General features: G+C 37.4%; 1 protein-coding gene across 3 annotated transcripts in view; it reads right to left on the bottom strand.

Moving 5' to 3' along the window:
* LOC125190198 (protein DETOXIFICATION 35-like) overlaps nucleotides 1-10235 on the bottom strand; it is a 12035-nt gene extending 1800 nt beyond the window's left edge. The window contains exons 1-7 of one of the 3 annotated variants that reach the window (XM_048087420.1): nucleotides 9932-10235; nucleotides 8599-9224; nucleotides 8473-8529; nucleotides 8143-8381; nucleotides 7947-8065; nucleotides 7777-7863; nucleotides 7435-7688 (exon numbers count right to left, since the gene is read on the bottom strand). In XM_048087420.1, the coding sequence (XP_047943377.1) occupies nucleotides 7605-7688; nucleotides 7777-7863; nucleotides 7947-8065; nucleotides 8143-8381; nucleotides 8473-8529; nucleotides 8599-9224; nucleotides 9932-10213 (1494 nt within the window). In that variant the 5' untranslated portion in view covers nucleotides 10214-10235 and the 3' untranslated portion in view covers nucleotides 7435-7604. Of the gene's footprint in view, nucleotides 1-7434; nucleotides 7689-7776; nucleotides 7864-7946; nucleotides 8066-8142; nucleotides 8382-8472; nucleotides 8530-8598; nucleotides 9225-9931 lie in introns of those variants that run through there. The other 2 variants (XM_048087421.1, XM_048087422.1) reach the window with 2 other exon arrangements.
* Nucleotides 10236-12535: the final 2300 nt, after the last annotated feature.

The raw sequence follows: 12535 nt of genomic DNA on the forward strand, positions 1-12535 counted from the left end.
ACCAAATTGCGTAAAAACTCAGAAGAAAAACAACATGAACCAAATCGGAACAGAGCAAACTGAATCTAAACCGTTTTAATGAGTAACAATGAAGAACTAAACAGATCTACAGATGCTAGACGAAGTAAAACAGAAAGCAAGCGGAAAACTCAAAATCCATGCACAACTCAACCTCCTCACTTCGGATCCAACCTCAGACGCTAAATCCACTCCGGATCCAAGCGTCCGACACAAACTCCAACCAAAAGAAACATTTCATAACTTCAGATTTAAACAACAACCTCCAATCAATCAACAAACCACGGATCTATCACCAAATTCCCAGATCGAGTACCACCGCAGCAAAGAAACAGAGATCGACATATAACTTGTCAAAATAAACTCTCAACAAGCAGGATCTATGTAAATCAACTTGAAAAATCACAAATAAACGCAAACAAACAGAAGTGAATAGATAATCAGTAGCATCAACAACCGAATCGACTCCCAAAAGGGAAGTTCGACCGTAAAGGTGCAAAACAAACTGAAATTTAAAGAGAATCTTCGCCCTCACGCGGACGGTGTTACGACTGAAATTTCTGAAGAACTAAAACCCCCTCGACCGAAATTTAAAAACTACTCACGCACTGTTATCTCCCATCAGAAGAACTAAAAACCCTCAAGTGAACTACCCTGCATCTCCCATGTCCCAAGTGTGAGCTAAGAGCCAAGAGCGAAAAAAAGAGTGATGATTTGTGTGTTGCATGCTCCTCTATTTATAGGCGTTGGAGTGGGGCCCAGCGAGGTATAGATAGACTTTGTTGCCCTCGGCTATGACTCCCTCCTTCACGCCTTCTTTTTCCTTAGATTCTGCTCATTTTTACTTCCTTCCTTCGCTAGATTGTTTCCTTCAAGCACCTCCTTGATCTAGCGATTCTGTCACACACCTGGCTTATAAACCGTGTTAGACCCAAGCAAAATGTAACGCTTTTCACCATATAACCGATGCATGAAATTAGCCTTATCAACCGTCTCCGACTCAAATTCCACCACCTGCCTCTCAAAATCTCCCGCGAACACCACCTCCGACTGAAATTCCACCGCTTCCAGGACGTAATATATGGGCCCCAACTGCTTATCGAGAATCTCCTCCCTTCCTTCACCTACGGTAAGCTATCTCAACCCTCGATCCTCTCCTCCTCACGCCAATTCCTCTCTCCAGCGCAATTCGATTTCACCAGAAATTCCCTTACTTCTCACCGATTTTTTGAGAAATTCCTCCAATTTCACCGGATCTTCTTCCTCCTCTCTCTGCGCCACTGCCACCTCCGCCACCGTAGTCTCCGAGACCGCCGCGCCGCTCAGCTTAGAAAATATCGAGAACAAAAACGGTCGCTCGATTGGTCCCGCCGCCCGCCGCTCGCAGAACAATGGCACCGTCGAAAGAGGAAGATGTGAACTTTCGTTTTTTTTTTTCAAAAGACGTCTGAGTGTTGCAAATTATTTCTTCCTCCTTATTTTCTTTTTTAATACTCTTATTTTGGTATTTTAAATGATATATCCTTAAAATAATTAAGATTATGATTAGGAGTTGATAATCCCATTAAAAATTGCTTAAGTTGGTCAAAATTATGATTAAAATTGTCGACTGTTAAGTATTAAAGGAATTGTTAACGGAGGACCAATTGTGATCCGATTTAAAATGTACAGGACCAAAAAATTCAAAAAATAAAGTTTATGACCAAAATGATAAAATATGCATATGTTCAGCACCAAATAAAGTAGAATTAAGGTAATTTAATAAAAAAAATTAATTGCAATTACATTCCTAGCATAAAATGATTATTCAAAAGCTCCCAAAATTCGCCTTTCATATATGTATGGATAGGGATGTATTCAAATCCTTTTTGCATGTTTTCTTCAATTGTTCAACTCAATCTGGACGGTTCAATATCAAGATCTTATGGCCCAAAATAATGTGATTTTGAATTAATTATAATGTTTAAAAAAAACGTCTAGGGCCTTTTAGGAATACACAATCTTGTTAGTTATGGTAACTAGCATGGTTCTCTCTATCAACACATCACAGCGGTTTCTCTGAATTAGACGAAATCTTTCTTCTCTCTCCAAACTCTAATCTTTTCTTCTCCGTTGAATATTTTGATAACTCTCTCCAAGATTCTAGTGTTGAATGCATCGTTAAGTTGGACAAATTCGTGAATTACAAGAACCGTAAGAAGTTGGACCATTTGTGATTTTTTTTCTTGTTCTCCAACTATGGAAGAAGGTAATTTAATTTCTTCCATTCCAGAAGTATTGAACGTTGTTGTAATCTTAAAAAAAACGATTTCTGAAGTATTATTTCATCTGACTCGTTTGCAATAGTTGGCGCTTGTTTATTTTATTTCCGTAGGGATTAGAAATCGTTGGCGCTAGGGTGTAGTATCAGTGGCCCAAGGTGTCGAGTTTCAATAATCTCCTCCAGTTTTAGTGATTTCTGCTAGGGTTTAGATATCATATTAGCTATAGTTCAGTTTTTACTGCCAAACATAATGCACAAATATCTACGTGTAATGTAATTTATCGAATTAATAATGGTCGATGTATGTAATGTAATGTATAGATTTCAGTGCAGTTATTTGGTAATTTTATACGTTATTATTGGCAGTGTTTCTTTTTTTTTCAATTTAAATCCTTACCCCTAGGGTTTATTCATTGTTGGGGCTAGGGTCTAGTATGTAAGTAAAACGTATGCCGTCAAAGTTGACGAGTTTTAGCCATTGCTATAGGGTGTAGTTCTTATCTCGACTATGGTTTAGTATTATGATTAATATAATGCACAAAAAGGTTTGTATAATGTATTCCATGTGGCCCTGTTTTGGTGTGATGGTTTGATGAAGAGGAATTACCATATGTTTTGTGATATTGTGGCGTTTTGACTCTACCTATAACACAAACAGGTATGCATTATTTACTGATTATACTGCATTACATAAGGTTACATTATAGCAGTTGGATTTTTACATGACTCTCTGCATTACTACGCATATGTTATGCATTATTTGTTTGGAATGATTCATCTTATGTGCTTGTCATGCATAGGTATTGTATGATCTTCACACCATTTACGGGAAAGTACAATCATGGGAGACCCGTCACTTTCGCTGCAGGGTTGGTGTGTAGCGAGAAAATAGGTGCTTTTGCTTGGCTATTCAAACATTTCGTTGAATGCATAGGTGTTGCTCCAAAGATAATCGTAACGGATCAAGATTTGGGTATGAGGTCAGCGATTGAAGAGATTCTTGTCGGGACTCGCCACAGATGGTGTATGTGGCATATTATGCATAAGTTGTCTGTCAAGGTTCCGGGCAGGTTACTGAGGGACGATGATTTCAAGAAAGAATTCAATGCTTGTGTATGGTCGGACCTGCTTGAACCCGAAGAATTCGAGGAACAATGGAATGGAGTTGTGGAACGTTATGGACTGGAAGACATTAGTTGGTTCAACACGTTGTACGACTATCGGCAAATCTGGATACCTGCGTATTTCAGAGATTTTCCACTTGGCTCCATGATCAGGACTACCTCGATATCTGAATCGGAGAACAGCTTCTATAAAAACTTTTTGAAGCCACGCGCCAACATTGCCGAATTCTACTTGAATTTCAACAATGCTCTGGAATTTCAGCGCAATAGTAGAACAAAGCTTGACTACCATGATTCAACTGCCCTGCCTATCTTGGCCACTGCCTTGCCATTTGAGAAACATGCTTCGACGATGTTCACAGACAGTATGTTCAAGAAAATACAAGAAGAAATTGTTGAGGGTAGTGATAGATGCCGAGTGTTGGGCTTTTCTTCTACTGATATGGTGGACACCTACAAACTTGGAGACAGCCAGCATAATTCTTACTCTGTGAGACACGACAAGACTGACGAGTCCTACTCGTGCGATTGCAAACTCTTTGGTAGGCAGGGATATCTGTGCAGCCATATATTTTTTTTTGTTCAGGAACAATGAAGTGAAAACAATTTCGGATAAATACTGCTCAAGTAGATGGATGAAGACCCCGTTGGCCAAGGCTGTCCATGGTCATGTTGATGACTGTTTACCCACCATGTCCATCGTTGATGAAAGGCAAAGCGTCGCAAAGCAAGGGATTTCGCTGTTCTATGGTTTTCTTCGTCGCTTTGAGCCGGACATTGATGTGCTTCGTGCATTTGTATGTGGACTGGAAGAACTTGGTAATTCACTCCAAGATGGAACTCCTACAACGTCAGCCTCTGAAAAGAGGCGAATGATTGAACAGTTTTATGGAATGGAACGGCCTGAAGTCGTACATGTCCATCCTCCGGATGTTGTGAAAACTAAGGGACACGCTAGCAGCTCAGCCAGCCGTCTGATTTCGAAGAGAGAAAAGGCTGTAAAGGAGGCTAGTAGACCTCTTAGACGTTGTAAGGCTTGCGACGAGCTGGGACATCATGACTCTCGAAACTGTCCCATGCTTAAAGAGATGGAGAACGAGAAAGAGTTGCGGAAGGGAAAGAGGAAAAGTTGAACGTGCATCCGTTATCTTGGATGTTTATTTTTTATTTTCCCATTGTCTTTATTTCTCACTACATTTGACAATTCTGGGTTTCATATTAGTTTAAAACATGGCAGTTACGAAAGGTTTTAACAACGAGTGCATTATTACTCAGTTATAGTACATTGTTTACCACTAAAACAACATTATTAACTATTTGCCACTACGCTTCTGTTATTATAAAGTGCAGTGACTTTAATAAACACTAATGTTGTTGAAACTACATTATTCTCTCTATTTTGCCCATTATTATTCCCCATACTACAATTCGAATATTTTGGTTCAGTACATGGTACACCTTGTGCATTATTTAACCATTACATTACATTATCAAAACCAATTACTTTCAACTACATTATTATATGGGACATGTGCATTATTAGTGGCATATCTTTCATTATTAAAACTTGGTTAAATTATTATATAAAGACTGTACATTATTCTTTCCTTATGTTGTATTCTGATGGTCTTGTTACATTATTTAAGTCGCATTATACCTCGAACGATCGAATGTATCTACTAAAATTAAAGGTATAGTACTAAAGATAATACTTTTAGAGTTGATGCTCTCATAGATTAATAACAAAACGTGAATAAAAATCACAAGCTTTTACCCAAGTTAATCCAAAATAGATTTAAAATGTCTAATCTTGGGCTTGCAATTCATGTTCGAGAACTGACAACAAGTATCCACACCAATTCATGTTCGGAATCTCATCCACATCGTCAATAAAATTCAAAATCTTGGGCTTGCAAATTCCGTCTGCTAGTGTCTCAATGACAGCATTCTCCATCATAAACATAAACATTTTCTTAAAATCAAATCCACCATCAACATCTTCCATCATCAACTGAGCAATATCTGCAGTGGTCATCTTAAACCGTGTTTTGTTACATCTTTGTGCAACATAGTCGTTGAACCCAAGTTCATACACCGCTTCTTTCTGCCTTGGTGTTAGCCTTTTTATGCAGTCCAGAAAGTTTGTTGGTAGTGGACAGTATAGATGGTCCACCTTCTTCCCTTGTTTTTTCCGCTCCTCCGCCTCTTCGTTCACTGAACTTGTCTGTTCGTTTTGTTCCGCCAATCTCTGCCGAAATTTTTGTGCAATCGCTATTGGGATTACATCATCAACAGCTTCTTCCAGGTCAACCCTTGGTTGCTTCGCTGCTACAGAACAACAAATGAGTTTTATGCGTTGAAGCAATAGTATATCACATGATTGTAATGTTTTGCATAATACATAGTAAATAAGGCACACAAGCACCGAAATAATGCACACATGGACCAAATTAATGACATCGAAATAATGTACAGATCCATTTCTAAAAATAAATCCATAAGAATAACAGTACTGAAAGAAAAATAATGCACAGATAATGCACAGATACTCTAATGTAATGACTAATACTGACTAAAAAGGTCTAACAGCTCAATTTAAGGTTATGAATCTGGGCAGTGCATAATACACACAAACACAGAAATAATTACATCGAAATAATGTACAGATCCATTACAATGATGGTGTCTGTAAGCATATCAGTCTTGAAATTGAAATAATGCACAGACACTCTAATCAAATGGATAACACTGCCTAAATAATGGCCAAGAAGAACAAAACCTACCCTTGTTGAAGTGGATGAATGAAGAAAAAACATCAAAGTTGTACCAATCGCTGTTACAGTTTTCATTGTCATAAGCAATGTACCAATACGTCCATACAATGCAGCACATACAGTTCAATAATATAAGAAACATTGTGTATAAAGAATTTGTACAACCAATTTTGTCAATAATGCACAGCTCCAAAAAAAAATCATAACGCACGTTTTGTCATTGTTGATCTGTAAGACGAAGAAAATATCAGCTTGGTTACGATTTCTATTAAACAATTGAACAACTGTGTTGTTCTTGCACAAAATCCACAAAAAAACAAGAATACGATTCGTCAACAAACTCAAACAGAGCATATGTCTAAACCGTACGGAAACAATTAAATCCCATGTTTAATTGAAACTTCGACCAAGCTTTAGAGAAAAAAAACGTGCTTTTGTTTGGGGAAACACCGGGAATCGTCGCTTCGTCAACAAACTCACACAAAGCATATGTTTAAACAGTACGGAATCAAGTACAACCCATGTTCAATTGAAACTTCGACCAATTTTTTGAGAAAAAAAAGTGCTTTTGTTTGGGGAAACACCGAGAATCGTCGATTAGAGGGGAATCTTACAAAAAATCGACGCTTAAAGCACGCTACTCTGTTGTCGCTCGCGGACGTAGGAAGACTTCAACTGAGAATCGTCGACGGGTGGTTGTTTAGACGGTGGTCATCCAGTTTCGGACGAAAACGATGGGTGGAAGTAGAGGAGACCGGCGGCTAGGGTTTTGAAAATGGGTGGAATGGAATGAGCGATTTTGATCATGGAGTGAGAGATTTGGAGGGAGAGAGAGTGAGTAGACGGAAGGTGAATCGATATCCCGCTTAATTATCGCACCTGCCGTTTTGAATCGTGTGTCATTCATTGTGTGTTTACATAATTACCCTTATAATGCACCAAATGAATATAATAATTTAACACGGACTCATATATCAAATGCAAATTTGGACCGTCCATAATCTAAATCTAATGGATGAGATTGTGTTGGAACTTAACTCTAAGGGCTGAAAAGGAGCTTAATGCTCCCCTATATGGATATATGTATAGATAGATACTATATGAGGATCACATTATTCACGTTATTACTATATGAGCAGTCCACGTAAGCGTTATTCTTTTTCATTTATAGTACAATTTATTTTAATAGTAATGCCTCAAAAACTATCATTGTAATGATAGAGTAGTATTACCAATGATAATTTTGTGTACTTCGTGTAAGTTTTAGAATATCACAATGAAACAATGGGCTAACCATCTCCACTTACAATACAAAACACGTTACTACTGGTTTACAACATAAAGCATATCAATTTTTTTTAATATCAATATCATTTAAAAAATTGAACATGTTTTAGTACGATGTGTGAATGGATTCAGCGTTCTCTAAAAATGGTTAGTCGATGGTTTCATGGTGACGTCGATGTCTTGGCCTCCCCACTTCCTCATCCTCTCTGACGCCTGCTCCACCTGCAATTGCATCATTTCAAATATCGATTGTCAATATCTACATAACGGAGAGAGATAGGTAGATAGAAAGACAGACAGAGAGCAAGACCTCCTTGTCCCAATTGGTTCTATAAATTAGAAGCATGAGCACCAGTGTCTGCAATCCAATTCCAACAATTATGCCTCCCCAAAGCCCCTGAATTAATTTGACAACAAAAAATAACATAAACATTACTCCATGAAAGCAATTAGGCCAAAACAAAATAAATGATATACTACCATGACTCCCAAATCAGCCACATAACCAAGAAGGTATCCCAAAGGCAGGCCAATAACGTAGTAGCAAGCCAGGTTGACGTATGCTACCACTCCTTGCCACCCTCCTCCTATGGCTACGCCTACACCATATATCGAATTCCACCGATTATATCAATATCATGTTTATTCATCCCAACACTAACACTACTACGACTACCTGATATCACTGGCTGGATGCTGTTCAGAAGCACCGTGATACTCAGAAGCCCTGAAAGCCGAGCCACCGCCCGTTGCATTACCAGACTATCCGTATATATAACTGCAAAATGATTCCTCGTGGCGAGGATGGCAATCATGCACACAATCCCAATCACAAGTGACTGGAACAGAGTCACGTAAACAGAGTACTTGGCTGCCCTCGCCCGTCCTAGCCCAAGCTCGTTCGAAACCCGAACACTGATCACACATAATCACAAACAAAACCAATAATCATTACTAGTACTAGTATAACAAACACCCCACCAACACCAATTAATATGATCATCACCTTATGGCAGCATTCACTCCGATAAACACCATTAATTCCAAGCCATTGACGTTCATGCTGCAAACCAACATTCACTAATTAATCTTATAATCCATCTATAGATACTAACAAAAAGGGCTCACTCACCAAATAGAGAGGGCACCGACTGAAGTGACTGCGTCGTCAAGGCCACCGGCTAGAACTATGATGCACATTATATACCAAACCTCAAGGCATAGCATGACAGCAGAGGCGAGCGACAGCCTGACAAACGCCCAAATCTCCCTAACTGCATCGCAGGAGAAGCCCTTCCAGCCATCCTTGCAGAAACCTACCACATAAATAAACTGGGAGATGGCAATCAACCAGCTAGAAACATCATACGCAAGAGCTGCACCGGGTGTTCCCCACCCGAGTACAACGATGAAGAGCCAGCACCACACCACATGCCCCACAAGAGTAATGGCTGAAATCCAAGCGATGACGTTGACTTTGCTTTGGGCTTGGAGAAACTTCTGCGTCGGAAATATGACTGCCAGTGCAAACATTTGAGGGATGGTTAGCATAGTGAAAAAGCCAGCAGGTTTGGCGATTTGCTCAGGCTGTCCCAACAGCATAAGAATAGGAGTAGCAAATATGTAGAGGGGCGCGAGGAGAATGCAAGTTGCGAAGAGGATAATTGCGGATCGCTGCATGTAAACACCAAGCATGTGAACTTGCCCGGCCCCAAATGCCTGCCCACACAGTGTCTCAAGTGCACTTCCCATTCCCAGCTGCATATAATCATCATTTGCATTACATTTACATTACCTCACACAAAAATCATCAAATACGCTTCACAATATCCTAGATACTACCTTCGTCCACAAAAAACAGTCATAAGTCATGTTTTTTTTTCGTCTACCCAAATTTTTTTCTATCCATTTATGGTAAGTTTTTTTCTCTTAGATGAAGTGGTTCCATTTTCCACTTACAACACTTCACTGCACCAATTTATATCTTTATTTTTATTTTAACTAGTATTAACACCTATCATAAAATTTTCAAATAATGAATACAAATTCTAATAAAATTATAGAAAATAAGAATTCAAAATAATAATTAAATTCACAAAAACAAAAATGTAGTAGGAGTACTTATCTTGTTTCACTCAAAATGAATAATTTACTCATTCCTAATAAATGAAACATTTCAAATTCTTTATATACAATTTTAATTTGTGATGTTAGTAGAGTAAAATAAATGACAGAAAAGGTATATGTGACGGATGATAAAAGTAGTTAATATTATTAAATTCCAACTGCTCCTACGCAGAAAATATAAATATCCAATTAATTAATTAAAATATCAACGGTCCGCATCGAATCCTTCCACCGTCGAGCAGAGACTCTAAAATCTAAATAATTTGAATAAGAAAGAGGTAGAAATGCAATTTAAGAAAATACTGGGGAGGAAATGAAGGAATAGTTAAGTAACTAACCAGAAAGCCGAAAGCGAAGTTACCGACGACGGAGATAGCAATGGAGAAAGCGGAGAGCTGGAGATCTCCAAGGTGGCCGACGAAGATGGTGGAGACGAAGTTGGTCCCGTACTGACACAAAATCTGAAAGGCTATGGGGCCGCCTATCGCCCACAGTTTCACTGTCTCCAAACAGAAAATTCTCCACCATGTTTTCACCCCTCTGGCTTCACGGTAGTCGCCACTCTCTCCGATCAATTCTAAATTGTCGGACCTCCGCTCCAGCAGCGCCTCCGCCTCCATTCGTTTTTTTTGCCAAACAAAGACGGAGAAGAGAGTAGCTGAACAATACATCAATATGGAGTTTATTTATATGGAGTTCTATATTAATTAGAAAAAGGAAATCAATAATTTTCGTAAAATTATTATTATCAGGCAACTACTCGTATAAATATAATCGTATATACTCGTTATGTTATTTAGCTAATAGTATTGCATGTTACTCCCTTTGTCTTGTCTTATAATAGATGACATACTTTGGTAATGGCATAATAGAAGGACGTTGTTTTATATGTTAAGTGCAGAGAGAAAGTATTACCCTTTCCGTTAAAAAAGGTTAAAAGAAATGTTTAGCAGTACTACTTACCCTTTCTGTTTATCAACAAATATTTTATTGTTCGAGTTTTAATAAATTATTTAACTTTATAAAAAGTTAATAAAAAAGGCTAGTACTGGATAGCTCATATGATTTATTGATGGATGAATGAAAAATGAAAAATGAAAAATGAAAAATGAACATATAATAACTAATAGAGGCAGTATTATTTAGCCGATATTGACTATTAACAAAAATGTCATTATATATTTTATAACAAAATTATAAAAATGAAAAGATTTTTTTTTTTTTTTTTTTGAATTAGCAAAATATTTGATCATAAATTATTTATTTATTCTGATGAGTGGAGTCATGCGTATTATAAATATTAATACTATATGAGCTTCACGCGTATCATTGATGCTAGTCCACACAATTTATTTTAACCGTAATGCCTCAAAAACTACGATCATCAATTCATCATAACTTTATAAAATACATAAAATTTAAATTTTATTATAAGACTATTTTTTTCATTTATTTGAAGTAAAAAGGAAAGATGATAAATCAAAATCTGATTTTTAAAAATGGGTTACTGATTTAATAGTATATCTTAACCTTTACTAATTTTATAATCCCATCATGGAATTCAAAATTTATCAATATTATCTCCAATCTCTGTAATGGTATCAATTTTTATCTCATTTTTTAAACTTATCACTACAATCTTCTCAATTTATTCAAATCAATTGGCAATTCTAAAAAATACTCTCTTGTACTCCATTTGTCCGCCATTAAATATCTTCTTTTTTTTGCTTTTATTATTTGTCCGCAAATAAATGTCTCATTTCATTTTTAATCCTTTTAAGTAAGTGGACCTCACATCACTAACTTATTTCACTCCCATTTTATCATAAAATTAATATTTAAAAGTAGAATCCAAATTCCACTAACTTTTTTTTTCCTATTTTCTTTCAAAAAGAAACGATTTCTTAAAATCTGCGCGGATCAAAATTAGGACATTTATTATCAGACAAAGGAAGTATGACTTATTATTTTGATAAATATAACTAGCCCACCTATGATATGATGTACTAACGCTTCCACACTTGGACTTGGAGTGAAGTTTCAATAATAAAAGTTGTTACTAGTTGACTTAACTAATAAGTTGGATATACAGTGGGATATAAAATTGATACAATTATTTAAAGGTCAAAAATAAATTTCAAAGCTTGTTTTCCGGCAAGGCACACCCAAGCTTGATCCGACTTCGCATGCTATATTCCATGGTTGATGGGAATTTTTGATTTGATTTGTTGACCTCCCCATTTTTGTATGCGTTCTGTCGTTTGCTCTACCTGCAAATTCACATAATTTTATCATATGGTAATGCAAGGTTAATTAATTTAGATTTCAATTCCATAGGAAAATGGATGAATTCAAGACAGCCTACAAACTAACCTCCTTATTCCAGTTAGTTCGGTAAAGAAGCAGCAATAATAGTAATGTTTGTAAACCAACTCCAGCTATCATGCCTCCCCACAGTCTCCGTCACTCACACAAATTGAGATACAAAATGTTGAATCAATTTATTTAAACTAGCTAGATTCAAGAGGCCTAGTTAATACTCCCCGCGTTCCACTTTAAGTAACATATTTTTCTTTTTGGGATGTCTCACTCTAAATTAAACTGTTCTAAATATTGAAACACCAATCTTTCTACTTTTCCCCCCTTTCTTACTTTTATTCTCTCTACTGAGCATAGCATTATAATGCAAGTGAAATGATGTGATATTACCATATTGAAAGCGAGCCAATGGCAGTGACTGCATCATCAAGACGACCAGTGAGGATGATGATGCTCATCATATACCAAATCTCCAGGCACAACATGACAGCAGACGCCAACGACAGCTTCAAGAAGCCCCAAATCTCGTGAAACGCAGCCCACGAGAACCCTCTCCACCCATCCTTGCACCACCCCACCGCATAAACAAACTGCGCGATCGCAGTGCCCTAGCTGGTGTGATC

Source organism: Salvia hispanica, chromosome 5, assembly GCF_023119035.1.
Source record: "Salvia hispanica cultivar TCC Black 2014 chromosome 5, UniMelb_Shisp_WGS_1.0, whole genome shotgun sequence".
In the NCBI taxonomy this organism is placed as follows: domain Eukaryota; kingdom Viridiplantae; phylum Streptophyta; class Magnoliopsida; order Lamiales; family Lamiaceae; genus Salvia; species Salvia hispanica.